The following is a 19,573-nucleotide window of genomic DNA, read 5'->3' as shown; positions in this document are numbered from 1 at the left end:
GCCCCCGTGAGGGGGGGCGGGTCCGGGGCGCCCTCTTTTGCCCCCGAGCTCGATGCCGTAGGGCCTCCCGTCCCCTCCCCGCCTCGGGCCGACCCTCGGCTCCGCGGCGGACCTGCTGGCGCAGGGACAAAGGCACCGTCCGCGGGCCCTCCTGAGGGAGGCGGGGAGCCCGGCCGCGGACTTGACACTTGGCGGTGACAGGAGCGGGGAGAGGCGGGCCACGCCGGGCGGCCCGGGCAGTCCCGCTGCCCGGGCAGACGCCGGGCGGGTCTGCGAGCTGGCCCAAGGGGACGGGCGCCCGGCGGGAAAAGCAGAAGGGTTGGCTTGCCGTGCTGGGGTTAAACGGAAAGCGAGTGCGCCTCGGTGTAATAGTAACAACAGCAAGAAGAGCGTACGCCCATCCCGGAGTATTTCACGGTCTATGTGTGTCTAGGAGACGAGCAAAAGCAGCCCCAGCCGCCTCTTTAGATCTAATAATAGGCAGTGTCGGTTCGCTCGCTCTGAGTAGTGTTATGCTGTGGTCTGGAATAGAAAGTGATGAGATTTAGTACTTTAAGAAAAGCTTAAGGTATGCAGGGTAGGTAAAACTTACAAAGCGAAACACAGAAAGCATTAATAAAAAAGGAAGTTACGGGTAAGTGCTGAGAGTAATTTTTATCATAATTCTTTTGCAGATTATGAAATTACAGTTACGTATTTTCTCAAGGTCTGGAGCAGAGCCAAATCTTCACAAGAATTTTTTGCCAATCACCTATGAAGCTCCTGATTTTGACGTTGCACTTCTGCAATGAAGAAAAGGAGACGGCTCGCTGCAAATCTAAACGAAAAGGTTCATCTTGGCCATGAGAAAGATACTTCAGAACAGATGCTTGTAGTAGACTGTGCACAAGAAATCGTCTCAAAGCCTGCACAAATAGCTCCTGCAGATCAGCTTGAATCTTCCCAAGAACTTTCACCATCATCAGAACAAAGAAAGCTCCTAAGCTCATTGCAGTATAACAAAAATCTACTTAAATACTTAAATGACGATAGACAGAAACATCCATCATTTTGTGATTTACTTATAATTGTAGAAGGAAAAGAATTTAGTGCTCACAAAGTTGTAGTGGCTGTTGGGAGTAGTTATTTTCATGCCTGTTTGAGCAAAAATCCAAGCACCGATGTTGTCACATTAGATCACGTAACTCATTCTGTCTTTCAGCATTTGCTTGAGTTTCTCTACACCTCTGAGTTTTTTGTATATAAAAATGAAATTCCGTTAGTGCTGGAAGCAGCAAAATTTTTAGATATCATAGATGCAGTGAAGTTGCTAAATAATGAAAGTGTTTCTAACGTACAGACTGATGTGGTAACTGATGCACCTACGCCAGTAGAAACACTCAATGAACTGACAGGTAAACTATTAAATAGTCATCAGTGCACTTTTTGTGGTCGAAGTTTCTGTTACAAGAAGTCCTTAGAAAATCATTTGGCTAAAGCCCACAGATCTCTTTCACTGGATAGAAAACATGGGTTAAAAATGGTTGAGAAGGCCAACTTTTCCACTAGACGTTCTACAAGAAACCGTAAATGTCCAGCTAAATTTGATAACAGTGACAATGAAAGTGGGGATGCATCTGACAGCAATTTGGAAAAAGTCAGTTCTGACAAGGAAACATCTGATAGAAGTGAATTTGAAGACAGTGAAAGTGAATGCAATGCTGATGAAGAGGGACAGGAAGAGGAAATGTCAGCTGAAGATTCAGAGTCTGAAGAACAAAGTGAAAAAGAACAGAATGATACTGAAGAGGGTTCTGAGGCAGTTGATGCAGTGGGAAATATTCCTGAAGGCTTAGCTCCAGTCATCATTCAAAGCAGTAGCAAAAAACTACTTCAGTGTCCCAAGTGTGACAAAAAATTTGATCGAATAGGTAAGAGCAAGTTAGGTTGATCTCTCCTTTTTACCATATGGTGGTGCTCTTTCTACGGGAAATAAACTGAGCTTTTTCTCTGTGCTGGAGAGTGAAGATCAGAATTTCTGGATCGTCTCACTGATCCAGTATGGTGCAAATTTTTCTAAGGGTATTAAGTTGTTATGTCTGTGGTGCTAAACAGTTTCAGTAAATGAACTGAGTGCATTATTTGAAAAATCTGGAAATACTAAATTTATTTCTCTTTCACTGCTCTGGATTCTGGTTGTTAGCATGATATGTAAAAGCAGCCTTGAAAAAGGAGGGAAAGATATTAAACGATAAATTGCATGAAGTCTGAGACCTGTACTGTGTTTTCTGCCAAATTAATTTTAAGTAACAAAGCTGTCATTATTGCTGCAGTAAAACAGAACCATTGTCAAACAGCCTGAAATTCTTTTATTCTACATGATGTGTACATGTTTAGGACCTAGTCACTCTGACTTCTAGCTTGATTTTTCTTGTCTGTAGTTAGCACCAAGTAATACTTTGTCAGCGTAATCTGTTCTGTTAGGATTGTTTATGTTGCAGTGAAATCTAGGTGTATAGTTACTTAGGGTATCAGAAGAGTAAAAATTTCAGTCCTGACCCATCCAGTGCTTTCCTGTCCTCCTTTCCTACATTAAAAGTAAATTACTACTCTACTCCAGAATTTTTGTGTTCCTTCAGTTGGAATAAATGTTGAATTATGGTCATGTAAAGTATTGACTTCCCTCAATCATGGGAATTAGGAAGGAAACAGTTCCTCATAGTGTTAGGCATTTTTTGGTGTTCTTATAATAGATGCATTTTGTCTTTCATAATTTTGAAATTTTAGGAGTTTATGAAAATGGGGTGGGGCTGATGTGTGTGTTAATTCCTCCTCACACACAGTGTGTTTAGCTTGCTGAGGTGAAATTATTTTTCCAAGGTCACAAATTATATCGTAGAAGCCATTTAAAATTAAAAATATGGGACTTAACTGTACTTGTAATGCCATATCTTAAAGTAACATAGGAAATTTTCTGAATTTGGGAGCTTTGTTATTAATATTGAAAGGCTACTGTGCAGAAATAAATGGTTTGTGAATATTTAGGGTTGTAATGGTACATTTTGGTTTTACACACATTGGAAGTCCTTTTCTCTTTGCACTTTCATAACTTATAATTCTAGTTTTGTGCTCAAAAAATACATGAGAAATAGCATTAAAACAAGTGATACATGAAGTATTTCTTTATAAGCTTGTATTACAGTAGACAGTTGACTTGTATTTTAAATCTATGAGCTATAGTACTTTTTTTTTTCTTTACCTAAGTCCCAGAAGTATGATGCATATTCTACAGAGAAAAAAAAATTGTCTAGTACAAAGCCTGCTATTGACTTGAGGTAGGTAGATCCTCAGTGTAGGACGAATTCTATCCTCAGAAGAAAACCGGCAAACAGAAGAGGGAATACAAGCACTGTGAAAGAAATGAGAAAGTAGTATTTTTGTTTATGGTAATAACTTCAGTCCCAAATAAAGATCACTTGCAAGGCTCTGTATCATTCATTCAGTGTTTTGTTATTTGAAAGTACCTTAAAAATACCAGTTTGTTGCAAGGCTGTTCCCTGTTCTGAAAAGGTACTTCACAGTCAGTGTAATGAAAGAGTAGTAGTGTAACTTTCAGTACTTAAGAATAGAGTATGCTGTAGGGTTGAACAAGAAGGGACTTGTAACCCTCGCACAGATTTAACAGTAATACAGAGCCCTTTTATTTTTATCTTAAAAATAGTTAAGATGGAAGCGTATGGAGGAGCCTTGGATCAAATGTGTATATGATCACCGTGCAGTTTTCAGTGGTGTAAACCAGTATAAATCTTTAGATGTGTGTGGAAGGTACTTAGATCTTGACCACCTTTGATAGAGACATAGAACAGACCCTAAGTGTGTGTATTGTAGGTGATACCTGTTACAGTTTATGCTAACAGATTTTTGTTGTTGTACAGGCAAATATGAGAGCCATACACGTGTACACACAGGTGAGAAGCCCTTTGAGTGTGATATATGTCATCAGCGCTATTCAACGAAGTCCAACCTGACAGTGCACAGAAAAAAACACTCTAGTGATACTGACTTTCATAAAAAGGAACACAAATGTCCCTACTGCAATAAGCTGCATGCAAGCAAAAAGACTTTAGCAAAGCACGTGAAGAGGCAAGTACAAGCAAATTTGTTTTGCGTTTCTGAAGAATCGTTTTTTTAGTTCAAAAGCGAAAACAGATGTATGTATGCACACTGCATATTCTGCATTATTTCTGTAACAATTTTTTCAAATAAGTATCTTTTCAAAAGACATGGGGATTAGCAGTATCAACTAACCTGCCATAAGGAGTGCATAGGGACTGACTAAATAGCAATAGCAGTTCTGTGGAAGTTCTGCCATAGGTTTTTTACTATAAATTTCAGAATGCTCAGATTAGCTAGCACAGTCAGTCAGAACATGACAGTCTTAATAATTACCTGTGTTGCTTTTAATATGGAGGAAGAATAAAATACTTTCTTTGGTTTTAGATGTTGATGCTATACTGTTGATCATAGGTGGATAAGCCATTTCCATGCAAATTTTTTTTAGGTAAATAATTTGTTTATGACAGGCCTAATTATAAGGTATTATTATTTACATACAACTTTTCTCCTCTTTGTAAATATCCATAAAGCATTATAATTGAAACTGTCCTCTGTCTTGCCAGTTGTCATACGAGATTCTACAGGAGTCTATAGTCAACACTGCTTTCCAGTTACTTGTGCCTTTAGAATTGTTTAATTATCACTATTCTGTTCTGCTGTTTTGGTGATCAACTTTCATGACACATAAATTTTAGAAATGGATGTTTACTATTTAGGTAATCCTCATCTTAGAAGGTTATAACTACTTTCAGCTTCTGTCTTTCTCCTAGGTTTCATCCAGAGAATGTACAAGAATTTCTTTCTATCAAGAAGACAAAGAGTGAAGGTTGGAAATGTGATGTAAGTAATATTTCAGTACTTTTGGGTTTTTTTCATGTAGATACTATGTTTTGTGTCTTGAATACTTAAGTGAAAATATGGTATGTGTTTCTGTGAAATCTTAGTAAGCTTTGTAAGTGATGGTATAAATTTCCTCTTTATGTGCTGATTTAAAGACTGAACTTTATCTGTGTGTGACCAGGTAGATAATACCAAATTGAATTCTAAAACAGTTGAAGGCAGTATTTTTTAATGTGATCAGTTATTATCATTGTTAAAATACATCAATTTGCAGATGATTAGACTTGAGTGTTATGAATACTTTAAAAACAAAGTATTTGCTCTCCCACTAATTACGCACATCAAACACTGACCATAAAGTATACATTTTTGGAAGGCTCCCTCAATAGTGAGGGACATATATGTTAAATATGAAACACTTTCTCATTTAGCTGAACATGCACATCAACAGAGTTGTAAATTTGTACAAAATTTATCTCTAGTTGTAAAGTCATAGAATCCTTTCCTTGATTTTCCCCCAGGAGAGGTATATGTGTGAAACTACACCTGCCGTAAAAAGGAGTTTGTAGAAATTCCACTCCATAATGTCTTAAGGTTTCCAATGTGGGGTTTTGTTCGATTTTTTTAGAGGGAATCTGTTTACTTTTTTTTTTTTTCAGGGCAGCTGTTTTGTTTATGCAAACTGCTATATGCCCCTGTAAGTCTGTAATATTAGGTGCCGTAACATAATTACTAACCTTGCTTTGTTTGTGAACTTTCACTTATATAGTAGGAGGTTGGGAGATATCAACTGTAGGAATTTGTAGTGTTCCTTCTGCTAGTGATGGTACCATGGTTGGAGGTATTATATGGTTAACCAAAGGGTGTTATCTTCCAGATTAAGTTATATTTTGTGAAGGTATTACAGATTCTGTTTGTTACTAGATAAGAAACATTTTAATAGTGGGAATCAATAGTGCAACACTGTTGAAGTTCATTTGGAAAGTACTCTTACCAGGTGAATAATTTGGTAAACTCCACTTTATGGTTTGGTTTTGTTTGGGTTTTTTTCTTGAAAGTTTTAATTTTATGTTAAGTAGAAATTTATAAAAAGTGAGCTGCTGCTCTTGTACTGCTCATGTGCATTCAAAATGGACTTGAATTGAAAGCAGGGGTAGAATTTTAGCTTTTATAGCGGTTGGAGAATGAACAGAACCCTTAGGAGCTGTGACTTTGTTTTCAGGTTGTTTAGTATGTTCTGAGGGCTGAGGTGCAGCAGATGTAACCTGCAGGATTTCTTCAGGTTGTTGGTTTATACTGTAGTCCATGTATGAACACCAGGATTTGGTGACCATACTTTAATCTTTGAGGAATACGAGCAAATTCACAGAAACAGTAGAGTATTAATAGTAAAGAAAAGCAAGGCAGCTGTTATACTTTTTACAGGTATGGGATTTTCTTACACTTATATTTAATGTTGATGAGTTTTTAAACAAATAAAGCTGTTGCTTCTGATTTCCTGAGGCTAAAAGAGTGTTATTCAGGTGTGCTCTGAGAAACTGATTGCACGATATAATGTATGGGAGGTAGGTAGTACTAAATTCAGCTTTTATAAACAATGGCAAGAGTTTCACAGTGAAATCGGTGAGCACCATGTTGATTTATGTTAAAGCATAGGACCCTGATGTTAAATTGTAATACCTAGTTTAAATACTTAAATTTGAGCTGCGGCTTCAATTCTGCAATTGAACTGCATTCTTACTTTAATGACTACTAGTAATTCTTGTATATTTAGGTTTTGATTAATCTGAAAACAGTACTGAAAAGCTCACATAGTTTTAACATTGCAGAAGTTCTGTAGCTCTATAGTTGGAGTTATATTTCTTTGTTGGTATTGGCATTTTCTTTTTAATACATGCTGTCAGAGAATTTCCCAGAGGAAATAAAGGAACAGGTATGACTCTAGTTCTGCAGTAGCTTATACTACAATAGTTTTTACCACAGGCCAACTGAGCTGTTTCAGCATCCAAAACCAAGCCAAAGCTACTTGCTTTTTTTCCATTGGGTTATTTTCTGCTGAGTTACTGTGTTGAAACACCCTAGGAAAAGACTCTGGTAAGTGCTGGAGTCAGTAGAAAGAAGTGGGGGGGTGGTACATGTAACTATGCAGTTGCTAGTAGTTCAATTTAGGCTGCCATGGATCGGCATCCTATTTTATATAGTGCAATCCACTAAGGTTTATGTAGAACACGGATTTTTGGGTGTTGACTGCAAGGCTTTACAAGTTGGGATAGGCTATGCTTTTGAAGAATACATATTTTGTCTTACATTGCTGTATAGAGCAGATGAACTAAACCGTTAGAGTTTATGAATAGGAAAAAAATCTAGTTATACCTGATGTATCTTTGACAAAGTGTATTATCATTTTAGATTTGTAAGAAATCTTTCACTCGAAGACCTCATTTAGAAGAGCATATGATCCTTCACTCTCAGGATAAACCCTTTAAGTGTACCTACTGTGAAGAGCACTTTAAATCCCGATTTGCAAGACTGAAGCATCAAGAAAAATTCCATCTCGGTATAGAAACCTCCTTCTGACATGTAAACAATAGATTTAAAGTAAAACCTTCCTCCACCATTGTATGTCCTGATCAGTCTGGTTTCCACCCCACCTCCTTTTCCAGTTCTCTCTTCTCCAGTTTTGTGGGGGAGTTGGTGTTGGGGTTTTTTTGTTGGTTGGTTTTTTACTTTTCTGTTCAGCTGTCTTTGGGAGGCATTGTATTGTACCTAAATAAATGCAAAATTTTTGGGGGGAAGAAGAATTAAGGTTAGTTTTGTTTTAAAACTTTTTTGCATGAAATTGGTTCTCAACTATGGAGTCAGATTCTTCCTGAAGTTTTCCAAAGACCTCTTCCTTTGCACCTGAGGTATTCAAAAGAATTTTTTTATTACTGCAAATTATTTCTGCTGGGTAGAAACTTGATTGGTGATAGTGATGGGAATATGTTTTTTCGAACAGTCTTAAGTCGGCTTAATTACTTTTGACTATTAATTCTAAATTTTTGCTTTACAATCATGAAACTTGCCAAAATATCAGGTATTAGAAATAACTTATCCAAGCAGAGAGTGAACAAAGTCTAATTAAAGTATGCTGACTGTACTAAACATTAATCATTTGTTAGACAAAACCGTTGCTTTGTAAATTGATCAGGTTTTTAACAGGTAACCAGTCTGTGCATCTTGTTTGGTTTAACTGACAGTTAATAACACTATGTGTGTCTGTCTCCTTGTAGGGCCTTTTCCTTGTGATATTTGTGGCCGCCAGTTTAATGATACAGGAAATCTGAAACGCCATATAGAATGTACTCATGGAGGAAAGAGAAAATGGACGTGTTTCATCTGTGGAAAATCCGTTAGGGAACGGTAAGGAGTTGTGTGACTGCTTGAACTTCAGCAGAACAGAGAAATACTTGGTGTGCTTTGTTTGATTCTGAATAGGTTTTAGCTTTGAGTTTTTAACATAAACGAGACTACACCAGAGGGCTAGTGTATCAAAAAGTAGCATCAGAGCCACCGGTAGCATGTGATTTTCTGATGACCTCTAAAATTAAGGGTGACAACTGTAGATAATTAGTTATGAGGTGGAACTATATTAAAGTCTTCCCTCTAATTCATTTCACTTAGGGTTCCTGTGTTGTGCAAGAACATCTTGCATTTGTTTGGGAAAGAGTTTTCTGCCATAGATACTTTAGTAAATATACTGATGAGGACAGGAAGATCAGGAACACTGGTGAGAATGACTAAGAAGAAATTGGACTTCTACAAACACGGTTTCCTGGAAGATGGAATAATAGTGTACAACTTTTGCTGCTGCTTCTCTGGAGGAAAAAATTGTTAATTTAGCACTTTGAAAAGTGAAAGCTCTAAAAGTTGGCTTATAAATTCCAGTATATAGATAAAGAGCATAGAAAAGCTGTAGAAGTAAGATTCATCCCCCCCTCCTATGTCTGTTCTACACATATGAGGGAGAAAAATGTCAATTTTAAATGGTTGTTAACATGGCTTCCGTGCTGGTATCTTGCACTGGTCTATAAAGGAGATCTTTTATGTTTTCCAAATGGTGATTTAAATTTAGGTTCTGAAAAAATAAGCCTTATAATTTTTTTAAATCTGGACAGAATACAGCTTCATCTCAATAACTGTGACTAAGATTCTAGTTATGTTCTATTTGGGAAATATTAAAAGATCTGAGTTTGTGTACTGCAGTATGTTTTCTTGATTTTTAATTTTTCTTCCAATGACTGACAAAGATCCCCGGAAGTATTGTAAGAGGAAGATTTGTCCCTAATGGGTTTTGTTGCTGGTGTGTATTTTCTAGTAGTTTGGTCAGTAGGGTGTGCATGTGTTAAAAGAAAATGTACTAATGCAATAATGAAATAGTAAACAAACAAGCTATAAAGCACAGATAGTCTTTCAATTCTATAAAGCTCACTTTGAACTGCAAGAAGAATTTCTGTCAAATATGTTTACACACTTTAAGTTTCATTTATGTTACGTAAGGCAGTTGAATATTTACATTTTGTTGCTCTCATTAAAGATAAAATTTTTGTAAAGCATATCTTTGAAAAATAATATTGATAATGAGTACTGGAAGGAGATCAAAGAATTTTCTCTTTTGTTTAGTTCACACACTTACCAGCTTTGTATACAGTAAATTTTACTGTCCTATTCCTTTGCTTGAGAGGAATTTTCACCTGCATGCACTTTTTTTTTTTTTTTAGATTGGAAAGGCAATAGTAAAAGTAGACTTGCATATGTATACATATGTATGTGTATATAAATATATATATATTTTTTTAAATAAGCTCTTTGCTGAGTTAAGTTAAATTAACATCCATGATCTAGATTTCCTTCATGTCTGACTTTAAAACTCTGGCTTAGATATACATATAGCAACAAGGTAATTATTACATAGAAGAGTGTCAAAATTGATGTTTTCTTTAATGTATGTTGTCCAAATGTATGTTGGGACAATGTTTTGTTTCTTTGCTTATATTGTTTTGGGACCCACCTGGTTCAGTAGATCGTAAGTTGCCATATTGCCTTTGAATGTATGTATATGTGTGTGTATCTGAATAAACTGATGCAGTTATTTGGATATATTGTGATCCATCAGAATTAAAGAAATTGAGAAAATGGTAGTCTCTTTCACTTCAAACTGGCAGTGACATTGCTTAAAATTAAATTTTACTGCCTTTGTTGAACAGAACAACTTTGAAAGAACATCTGAGAATTCACAGTGGAGAGAAGCCTCATCTTTGCAGTATTTGTGGGCAGAGTTTTCGTCATGGAAGCTCTTACAGGTACAGATTTTTATTAAATAAGCTGCTAAACTGTCTCGCTTATTTGGTGATATATATGCATTCATGTTATCAACATAATTCTTCATAATGTCTGTGTTTTGATTTTTTCCAACTCTGAGAGCATTAGTAAATGCTTTAAATATGCTTAGATACTGAAAATATATTAATAATCCGTGAGAAGTCATTTAATTTGTAATACAGTAGTAGTTTAAACACAGACAGAATCCCATACAAATCTTGTATCAAAGTTGACTTTCTTGCACATCTAAAACTTTTGCATCTTTGTTATTCAAAGAGAAAATAAGCAGAGGACTACTAATTAACATCAGATATGAGAGTTTAGCTCTGTTCTCTCTTGCTTTCTAAGAACAGTTAAAGCATACCTCAGTTGAAAGTTAATTCCTGATATTTGTGTGAAGCATTAAAGACTGTGTTTTCTGGTATTTTGCATTGAATTAGCAGTTCTGATTATGTTAACAAAATTGCATTTTATGGTTATATTTATGACTATGATTACGCAGACTTCATCTAAGAGTCCACCATGATGACAAGAGATATGAATGTGAAGAATGTGGGAAAACATTTATTCGGCATGACCATCTGACAAAACACAAAAAAATACACTCGGGTAGGCATTTTCTTTGAAAATTGGCTTTGAAATTACTATTTTGAAATAAGATCAAATAAAAAATTAATTACGGATTTTTTTTTTTTTCAGTACATGCAATGTTTTAGGCTTGACAAAAGTTCCCCTCACTATTTTTAAGGTCTACTAAAGTAGGCTTAATCTTACATGTTTTCAAGGTTTAAAAACCACGTGTTTCCTCCATGTTAACATAGAAAGCTGAGGGACAGTCAAAAATATGTAACAGTGAATTGCTTTAAAAATAATAATTAAAAAAGCAAAAGTGAAAAAGGAGGATTTTTTAATGAGTTCAGATTTCTTTTTTAATAGCAATTGTGTGAAACATTATTACCACAACACAGAAGAAGCTGTCACAGTCTCTGTCAAAGTTTGCACACTGATCACTTTAATGTAAGAACATCAAAGAGGTGCTTCTGAAATCTCTGTTATGGGGAAGAGGGAAGGAAGCTGGTGGGAGTCAACCCTGAGAACAGCCAGATGGGGATGATCTGGAGGAAGAAAAAAAATTTGTTGCACTGAGAGCAGAAAGGTTATCAAATGTATAGGAAGAGCGAAGATTCACTAGGGACTTTTCCTTTCTCAGAACAGGATCCAAAGGGAATGTGGCCTTCTAGGAGGTAAAATACTTTCTAGGCAGCATGAAAATACAAAAGTGATCAGAGTCTAAACTTCCTGAGCCTTTATTTTGAAGGACAGCTTCTTTTTGGTGTTTGAAATCATAATGTCTGCTATAAAATAAAGAAATCTTTAAAAACTCAAGTACAAAAAAAAAAAAATCCTCTTTTCTACTCTATTTGCTTTTCCCCCTCTAGAAAGTTACATTCTTTGACTGTCCACACTCCTCCTACTTACATGAGAAGAAATACTCTGCCACTTTGTGGAAGATCTCAAGATGACTAAAAAGAATCAAGATACTTTTAAACAGCAGCATAAAAGAAAAAGGTAACTATGTAAATCAGGATAATTAAGAAGATACATACTTTGATTGTAATTTTAAGTTCTAAAAATTAGTAGCTGAAAATAATTGGTATGTTCAAATAAGCTTCTCTTTTAAAGCCCCTGAATTATTGAAGATACCACATTTCGGGTCATAATGAAGAGAGCAGATTCCTAGTCATTCACTTGTACCTCTCATGCAGTGGGTATTTGGGGAAGTGTCTCTTAAGTCCTGGATGTGAATTTCTTTGTAGAAATGACAGATGGTCAGTAATAGTCATATATAACAAGTGGTAAAAATCCTTACTCTGATAGAACCAACCTACTTCCCGAATTTTGTTTTTTGATAACAGAATCCTCCTCTGAGTAAGGTATGGAAGAGCTTGATTGGCTGAATTTGTGAACATGGATCTACTGTATGTTTTACAATTACAGCTCTTAGGCGTTTAATAAGCTCCAGAAGATTTAATCAAAATCTATTGAATTTTGCCCTTGTAGGTGAAAAAGCACATCAGTGTGAGGAATGTGGGAAATGTTTTGGCCGTAGAGATCACCTTACTGTTCATTATAAAAGTGTTCATCTAGGAGAAAAAGTTTGGCAGAAGTAAGTGTGGGTTTTTTACAACTGCATAAATACTTCTGTACTGTAACTGATATTGTTGGGACTCGCGTGTTTGTGCAGAATTCTAGTACTCTGTGTGCTTGTCATGCCCGTTACCTTAGTCTTAGTAGAGATACCATTATTGTGGTTTGAAGTGAATGTCAGAAAATTGCCTTCACAATTTAAGCAAGATGTTTTCTTTGTAGCATAATTAAGTAAATAAAATAACAACATAAAAAAGGGTAAAATTTTAAGCTGTCAATTAGTTGTCTCAATGTTGTTCTAAATTGATGGTTTGCTCTAATACTGTCATTGCAGACTAGTTAAGACTGAATTATTAGACATCATTTAAGCACTGTGAGAACTATCCCACACAGGTATTGTACAGGCTGGTAGCAGATTAGTGGCTCTGAAAGTAGGTAAAAACTTTGAAACCTGAGTTATGTCTATAAATTGAAAATGCAATGGGGTTTTTAAATTCTTGAGTTCCAAAAATAAGCCTTTCAGAGATCTCAAATAAACTGCATTGTTCTTCAAATGGTGTGTTTTAACTGCTTGTACTCATTAGTATTGTGTAGAAGCCATTATAGACATGTCTGTATTGAAAGTCTAGTATATTGTCTGCTTATTCTGTTTGTTTTTTCTTGGTAGCCAGTAGCCTAAACCATTCCTAGTACTTTATGGCATAATGCTGCTGAAATGAAAGCCTCTTGTGGATGTTGGGCAAAACCTGTTACTTAAGGATATTTTGGGGGTCAGAAAAGAAGTTTTAGTGGCTTTTTGCTCTTTGAATACTAAGTGCCATTCCCAGCAGAGAATAAGATTGAGTATCGAAAAGAATCTAATTGACCTTATTGGTATGCAGATGCCAGGAAATATGAGCATAAGTGAGGATATTTGGAAACTTTGATATTCAGCTATTCTGCAGTTAAAGATTTCAGAAAGGACAGTGCACATACTTTTTTTTTTTTTTTTTTTAAACCGACTAACAACAAAACTATCTAACATGGAATGTCTTTTCTTCTTTAAAGATATAAAGCAACATTTCACCAGTGTGAAGTCTGTAAGAAAGTTTTTAAAGGGAAATCAAGTTTGGAAATGCATTTTAGGACACATTCAGGTAAAAATGAAATAAACCACAACAAAACCACAAAACATATAGGAATGTATTTTTATGCATCAACATTGATGGAATTGTTTAATTCCTTATAGTTGTTGAGCATTCAAGGCAAGAGTAGCAGGAAGCTGCAAGACTTTTTATTCTTTCTCTTATGTTGGTCTTTCCTGAATACTACCCTCTGAATGTGTCAGTTGAAATATTGATAATACTCAACACAGGTTTGTGGTATGCTCTCTATGCCTCTTCCTTTAGTTTACTGGTGTATGTTCTTGCCAAATTTACCCAGACCTTCTAATCATTTTTGTGGTCCAGAGAATACTACATTTCAAGTGGTAATCTAAACAAGGATTTGAAATCCCTTTGGAAAGGTTTATGTCCTTATCTATTTGACTTTGTTTTTCCTGCCTTATGTTTAGGAAGATCATTGTCCTTTTGAAATGTATAAAAGTACACACTGAGCTCATTTAATACCAGTATCATAATGATTTAAAGACTGTTCTTTTTTATTTGTTTTATATTCTGATTATATTTGTGTGTACCTGACAGAAATCCCAAGTATTGAGAGAATTGTGTGTAAGGAGAAGGGTATGCTAATATAACTTCTAAACAACCTTCTAATGGCTCCCTTGATTCTAAATTTGATGTTAAACATACGCTCTTTGTTTTCAGTAAAATTGTTTTATACTAGGTCTCTATGCCATAATCCATGTATGTATTTGCATATTTACTTGTGACATGGTGTTACTCAGAATACCTAATTCTTACTTCTCTGTCTTTACAGGTGAGAAACCCTACAAATGTCAAATCTGTAATCAGTCTTTTAGAATTAAGAAGACGTTAACAAAACACATGGTTATTCATTCAGATGCCCGACCTTTTAATTGCCAACACTGCAATGCAACATTTAAACGAAAAGACAAGCTGAAGTATCATATTGATCATGTTCATGGATCAAAGGCCGCAGAAGAGGCATTGACATCATCTTCAGAGGAAAAGCTAGTCTCCTTACCAGTGCAGTACACCTCTGATGACAAAGTTTACCAAACTGAGGCTAAACAATATGTGGAACAGCCCAAAGCATATCAATCAGAAGCCAAAACTTTGCTACAGAATGTATCTACAGAAGTATGTGTGCCTGTGACGCTGGTACCAGTTCAGATGTCTGATCCGCAAGCTGATCTAGTACAGCATACTACTCAGTCACATGGCATTCTTCCTCCACAACCCGAGCAGACAGATTATCAACGAGCAACAGATTTATCATTTCTAGAGAAATACACTCTTACTCCACAACCTGCAAATATTGTTCATCCTGTAAGGCCTGAGCAGATGTTGGATCCTAGAGACCAGTCATATCTTGGAACTTTACTGGGGCTAGATACAGCTCCTACTGTACAAAATATTTCAAACAATGAACATTCATGATCAGACCATAACATTCCACCTAATATACTAAGCCATTAGCCAACAGAAGGCTGATATGGCAATTAAAATTTATATTTTATATTTTATTTGGACTCATGAGTCTTCTGCATAGTTTTGGAAAAACAGGTTTGTTTACATAATATTTGAACATTTAGGCACATTTTGATGCATACTGAAAGAGTGTATCTTGTGATTTTAGGAGTTTTTAAAAATCTTATAGATGGTCTTTTAAAAATTATGCTCTGAAATACCTTTTAAGGATAGTGGCTGAAAAATGTAATTACATATCTGGCTGTTAATTTAAAAAAATTGTTTGCCTTTCTGCATCTCACTGAGTCAATGTTTTAAGTGTAATAGAAAGCATTCTGAAAGAACAAGGACTATATCAAATTAACTAGAAGTTGTAAGGGCAGGCAGGGATATAAAACACAAACTTTGAATTATGTTTCACAGAGAAATTAAAATATAATTTTACATGAACCCTCAGGCATTTTTGGAGGGTTTTAAAGTCTGCTGGATTCTGGAACCTAGCCAATGGACATAGGAACTAGATGCTTCTGAAAAGTGATTCAGGTATTTTATGAAGACACTAAACAGGGTGTTTGGTGACCCCCCTGAGTATAATTAGGCTGCCTAAATTTGGCCTCTTAATTCTTCCTTGATCTCTAATATTGAATTATGTGGGAAGATCTAGACAATGGTATTGTCTAATTTCTACAGTTAGTACTATATAATTTTAATATGCATTTTTTTCTTGCTTTTTCAGTCTTGTTTGTCTTCTAAAGTGTGCCCGACACTCTTAACTTTGAAAGAAATGGGAGTATTTGCAAGGTCAATTTAATCTATGAACAGTCATAATGGATTGGCATGGTTTATCCTTGTTAGAGCATAAGTTATACCAGGGTCCCACATTAGCATGCCCATTTTCAAGTAATCTGTGACAGAGGAGAAATTTAAAGGCTATTATTTCCAGAACAGTACTCAACTTCTATTTAAAAAAAAAGAAATAATCAGTAATTATAAATCTCTTGTGAGTTGCTAATGAAATTGTTTTGTTTCTCACTTTCTTGTACTGTGTTTATAAAACGAAGTCAGACTCTCGAAAGTATTTTATGTCTTTAATTATTTTTATCTTTTTCTTTACTAGACATAAGGTTTTTTTCCAAAAGAACCATTTTGAAATACAAGTCTAGTGTAATTCACCATGAAATCTAGTATAATTTAACCTCATCAAGCTTTCTATTTTAAGCCTACTTTAAAAATAATTAGTCTGTGTTTGTTTGGTGAATATTATGCCAAAGAAAGTATCTGAAGTAATTTTGTAATCTTCATTATTCCTCACAAGAATTGCATATTAAGGCAAAATTTTCCTCAGTTTTCCCTATCCTTAAATTATTATCTTAAAAGAAACTTTAAAATGGGAAACTGGACCTATGTGTATTATTGTAACTGTTAAATTTGTCAAATGACCTGAGCACAAGTGATCTGTGGTGAAAGGCTCTTTTATCATCACAGTTCTATAAACTCTAAGTGGCATGGATCATTTTAAATCCTATTGAAATACTTCGGTGTTAGATTCTGTTAATCCCCATCTACTAAGTGTTGAGCAGTTTGCAGGAGAGGGGCCAGAGCTGCCTGAACGTTCATATTTTGAAGCTTGTACCCCAATGGATTCTTAACCTAAACACACCAAAGATTTCTGTTAGCTCTTAAATAGTGGCAGAATTATAGAATTTTAAGTGTTATCGATATTTAAATAGGACTTAGCCAAAGAAGCACAATAGAAGTCCTAAACTTTAAAAGTTCAGTTTCTAAAACAGGACTACATATGTTTAACTGTTCTATGTTTGTATCTCTAAAGTAAAATTTAGAGCTGTGCTCTGGGAATGTTCAGACTGACATGCTGTAAATATATCTGGTAAGAAGATGAATGCTAGCAAATATACAGCAATAATGAGGCCATTGAATGCCACCTTCTGAAAGGACACTATCAAGTACTACCCTTCCTGCTTTCTAACTCCACCTTCATCTCCTTTCAAAATGAAACTGTTTCTGTCATCTTTACACTCCATGGCTTGAAAACAGCTGTTTTACGTCTAGTTTTCAAGTCGACATGTATGTAACTCATTACTGCATGTGGACATGAAACATGACTTCCAGCAGTTGTAATTGTACTGTTAAAAATAACCCGACATCAATGGTGTCAGTGCAGTTCTCAGACTAAGAAGCCTAACTCCTTGTTATTTCTTTTCTGGCCTACAGTAGAAAAAAAAGTATTGTGAGATTTTGACAAAGCAGTGGCTTAAAAATAGTTGGTAACTAATTTTTTCTTTCAAAATCCAGTCTGTTTGGAAGGCACTCTAGGAAAATACTAAAATGGAATTTGGAGCATATTTACTTGATAATGTCCTTTTTAAAATTCTTTCATGATTGTGCCTTTTATATATGATCTGAATAATAGCTTTTTCTCTAGTTCAGTTGATTATTCAGAAAACATGAAGGTCAATATCTTCCAAAGGGCTTAATGTTTTTGGGTGCCCAACAAGAAACAGACTATATAAGGACTTGTTTCAGAAAAACGAGTGTTATCTTTGCTGTTTGGGTGACCAGAATTACTAGTCATTCCTGGAAAAAATGACCTACTAGTTCTTTGGTGTTCTTTTTTTGCAGATAACCCTACTAGTTAGTGTTTTTACCTGCTGGTCAGGCTGGATCATTGCCAGTTGACAGTGAAAGAAAATAGGAAAGCTTATGTGCTAGATACATAGTTTTTATTTTTTTAATATCATGAGCTACAATTCTTACGGCTTTACATCTATTGAAAATTCATATATAAGCAAAGTAGTTTTTCATGGACTGGTACTTCATTTGGTAGGTGGAAGTAGCTGGTCTCTGCTTGATGGAGGACAGTGCCTCTTAAGAGGACTGGAGTTGAAGGACAGAGATCTGCGCCTCACAGCTGCGTGGGTTGAAATTCCTTGGGTGTCTGGTACCTCCATTTTAATATGTATAGGTACTCATCCAAGAGTCCACGTCCTGTTGATCTGGAGGGCGCTTTTACAATAAGGCTATGTTTTATCTGGCAGTCATTGACTCAGTTGACTGTTTGTTGCCAAAGAAGGAAGAAGCAGGTCTCTTAAAAATATCTCTAAAGAATAATCTTTTTTTGCAAAAAGTTGGTCTTTTCCACATGCTGACCTTTGGGGAGAAGAGTGGAGTCCACGTTGGTATTCTAAACTGCTACATGGTTCTGAGAACTTACTGCACTTGTTCTGTTTAAACATTGAATTCTGTATTTTTCGCTAAACAAATTTCGGGTTGTTGGCTGGGTTACTGCCCTTAATTCTTTAAGTGGCTTTTATGTTCAGTTTATTTATTTATATTGGAATTTCCTCTTTGAGCACTGACACTTTTCCTACAGAGGTATGGCTCTCATGGGTTCTTTTTATGCTGAACATCAGTAATTGTAATGGTGATGATACATCTTCTGTAAGGCTCTGGTTTCCTTAAAATACAGTGCTACTTTAGTCTGGATTATAATTCAGGCAGTTATTTTTAAAGATGGATCATGGCAGAACACAATGACAAAAGATTTATTTGGTATCATCAAAGAGCTAATCTTATTTCCCTAGTAATGAATGTGAAAGAGCATCCAGAACTCTGAAGAATGCTTCAAAGAAATCACCTCCTAATGTGCTTGATCGAACATGAAATGTGTTATGGAGTGCTAAGGAATAAAGGACCCTCAAGTTTTTAAATTTAAAATAATTTCAGGGTAGAAGTTCATGAATGTAGAATTCTGAGAAGGCTGTTGTAGATGAATAGGTTTTTTTTCCCTGGAAACAATAAAAAAGATGTGAAATTTTTCTGTATTGAGCATACATGCATAACTGATGCAGATTGCATGTTCTCCATATGACTGAAGCTTAAGGGAAATAGAGTGCATTTTTCTGTAAGTCCTTGTGACTACTGTCACATGTCATCCTTTTCTACAATATCGTCTCACAGTGATTTGGTGGTTTCATTGTATGTATTGAAGAATGACACTGGCAGAATGTAATACAGGGCGGTCACTTTGCTTAAGCCCATAAAGATCTTTTTCCTGGGTTATCGGAAATGTTTTGGTTTAAAAGGATTTGATGGATTAAAGGTAGCAAAGGCAAAATTTTTTGAATCCCCCGTAACCATTTTGATCATGTTTAAATGTCGGTCCTTTTATATGAAAGAATAAGGTGAAATAAACTCAATATTTTGTCACTGGTATATGAGATAATGTGTTTTAAATGTGATCTGTATAGGTTGATATTTTAGATGGAAGTCTAAGTAAAGTTGTCTTTTTAGGGGAAATTCTTTGCTGTAAGGAAAAGTTAGGAAGTGTACTGTAAATGTAGAAGTACTCAGTCCTATGTGTAATTTTGTTTGTTATCAAAAAGTAAAGTTCTTTTGTCTTAACATTGCTTGCTTCACAGGATTTCTTGCAGGGGTGCTTGTGCTAAGTTTTGATTTCTGCCCTTTTTTTTTTTTTTTTTTTTTAAAAAGCATGGAAACCGTATTCTGTATGTCTTTCC

The 19,573-nt window shown here is 35.5% G+C and overlaps 1 protein-coding gene across 1 annotated transcript in view; it reads left to right on the top strand.

Annotated features, from left to right (window-relative positions):
- Window positions 1–19,508, top strand: part of ZBTB41 (zinc finger and BTB domain containing 41) — a 19,717-nt gene extending 209 nt beyond the window's left edge. The window contains exons 2-11 of the mRNA XM_010563399.1: window positions 675–1,910; window positions 3,915–4,122; window positions 4,866–4,935; window positions 7,345–7,492; window positions 8,208–8,337; window positions 10,182–10,277; window positions 10,799–10,905; window positions 12,358–12,463; window positions 13,492–13,580; window positions 14,362–19,508. Of these exons, the coding sequence (XP_010561701.1) occupies window positions 788–1,910; window positions 3,915–4,122; window positions 4,866–4,935; window positions 7,345–7,492; window positions 8,208–8,337; window positions 10,182–10,277; window positions 10,799–10,905; window positions 12,358–12,463; window positions 13,492–13,580; window positions 14,362–15,005 (2,721 nt within the window). The 5' untranslated portion in view covers window positions 675–787 and the 3' untranslated portion in view covers window positions 15,006–19,508. The remainder of the gene's footprint in view (window positions 1–674; window positions 1,911–3,914; window positions 4,123–4,865; window positions 4,936–7,344; window positions 7,493–8,207; window positions 8,338–10,181; window positions 10,278–10,798; window positions 10,906–12,357; window positions 12,464–13,491; window positions 13,581–14,361) is intronic.
- Window positions 19,509–19,573: the final 65 nt, after the last annotated feature.

The sequence above is a fragment of the Haliaeetus leucocephalus genome, unplaced genomic scaffold, assembly GCF_000737465.1.
Source record: "Haliaeetus leucocephalus isolate CR32 unplaced genomic scaffold, Haliaeetus_leucocephalus-4.0 Scaffold166, whole genome shotgun sequence".
In the NCBI taxonomy this organism is placed as follows: Eukaryota; Metazoa; Chordata; class Aves; order Accipitriformes; family Accipitridae; genus Haliaeetus; species Haliaeetus leucocephalus.
This window is presented reverse-complemented; position numbering and strand designations above follow the sequence as displayed.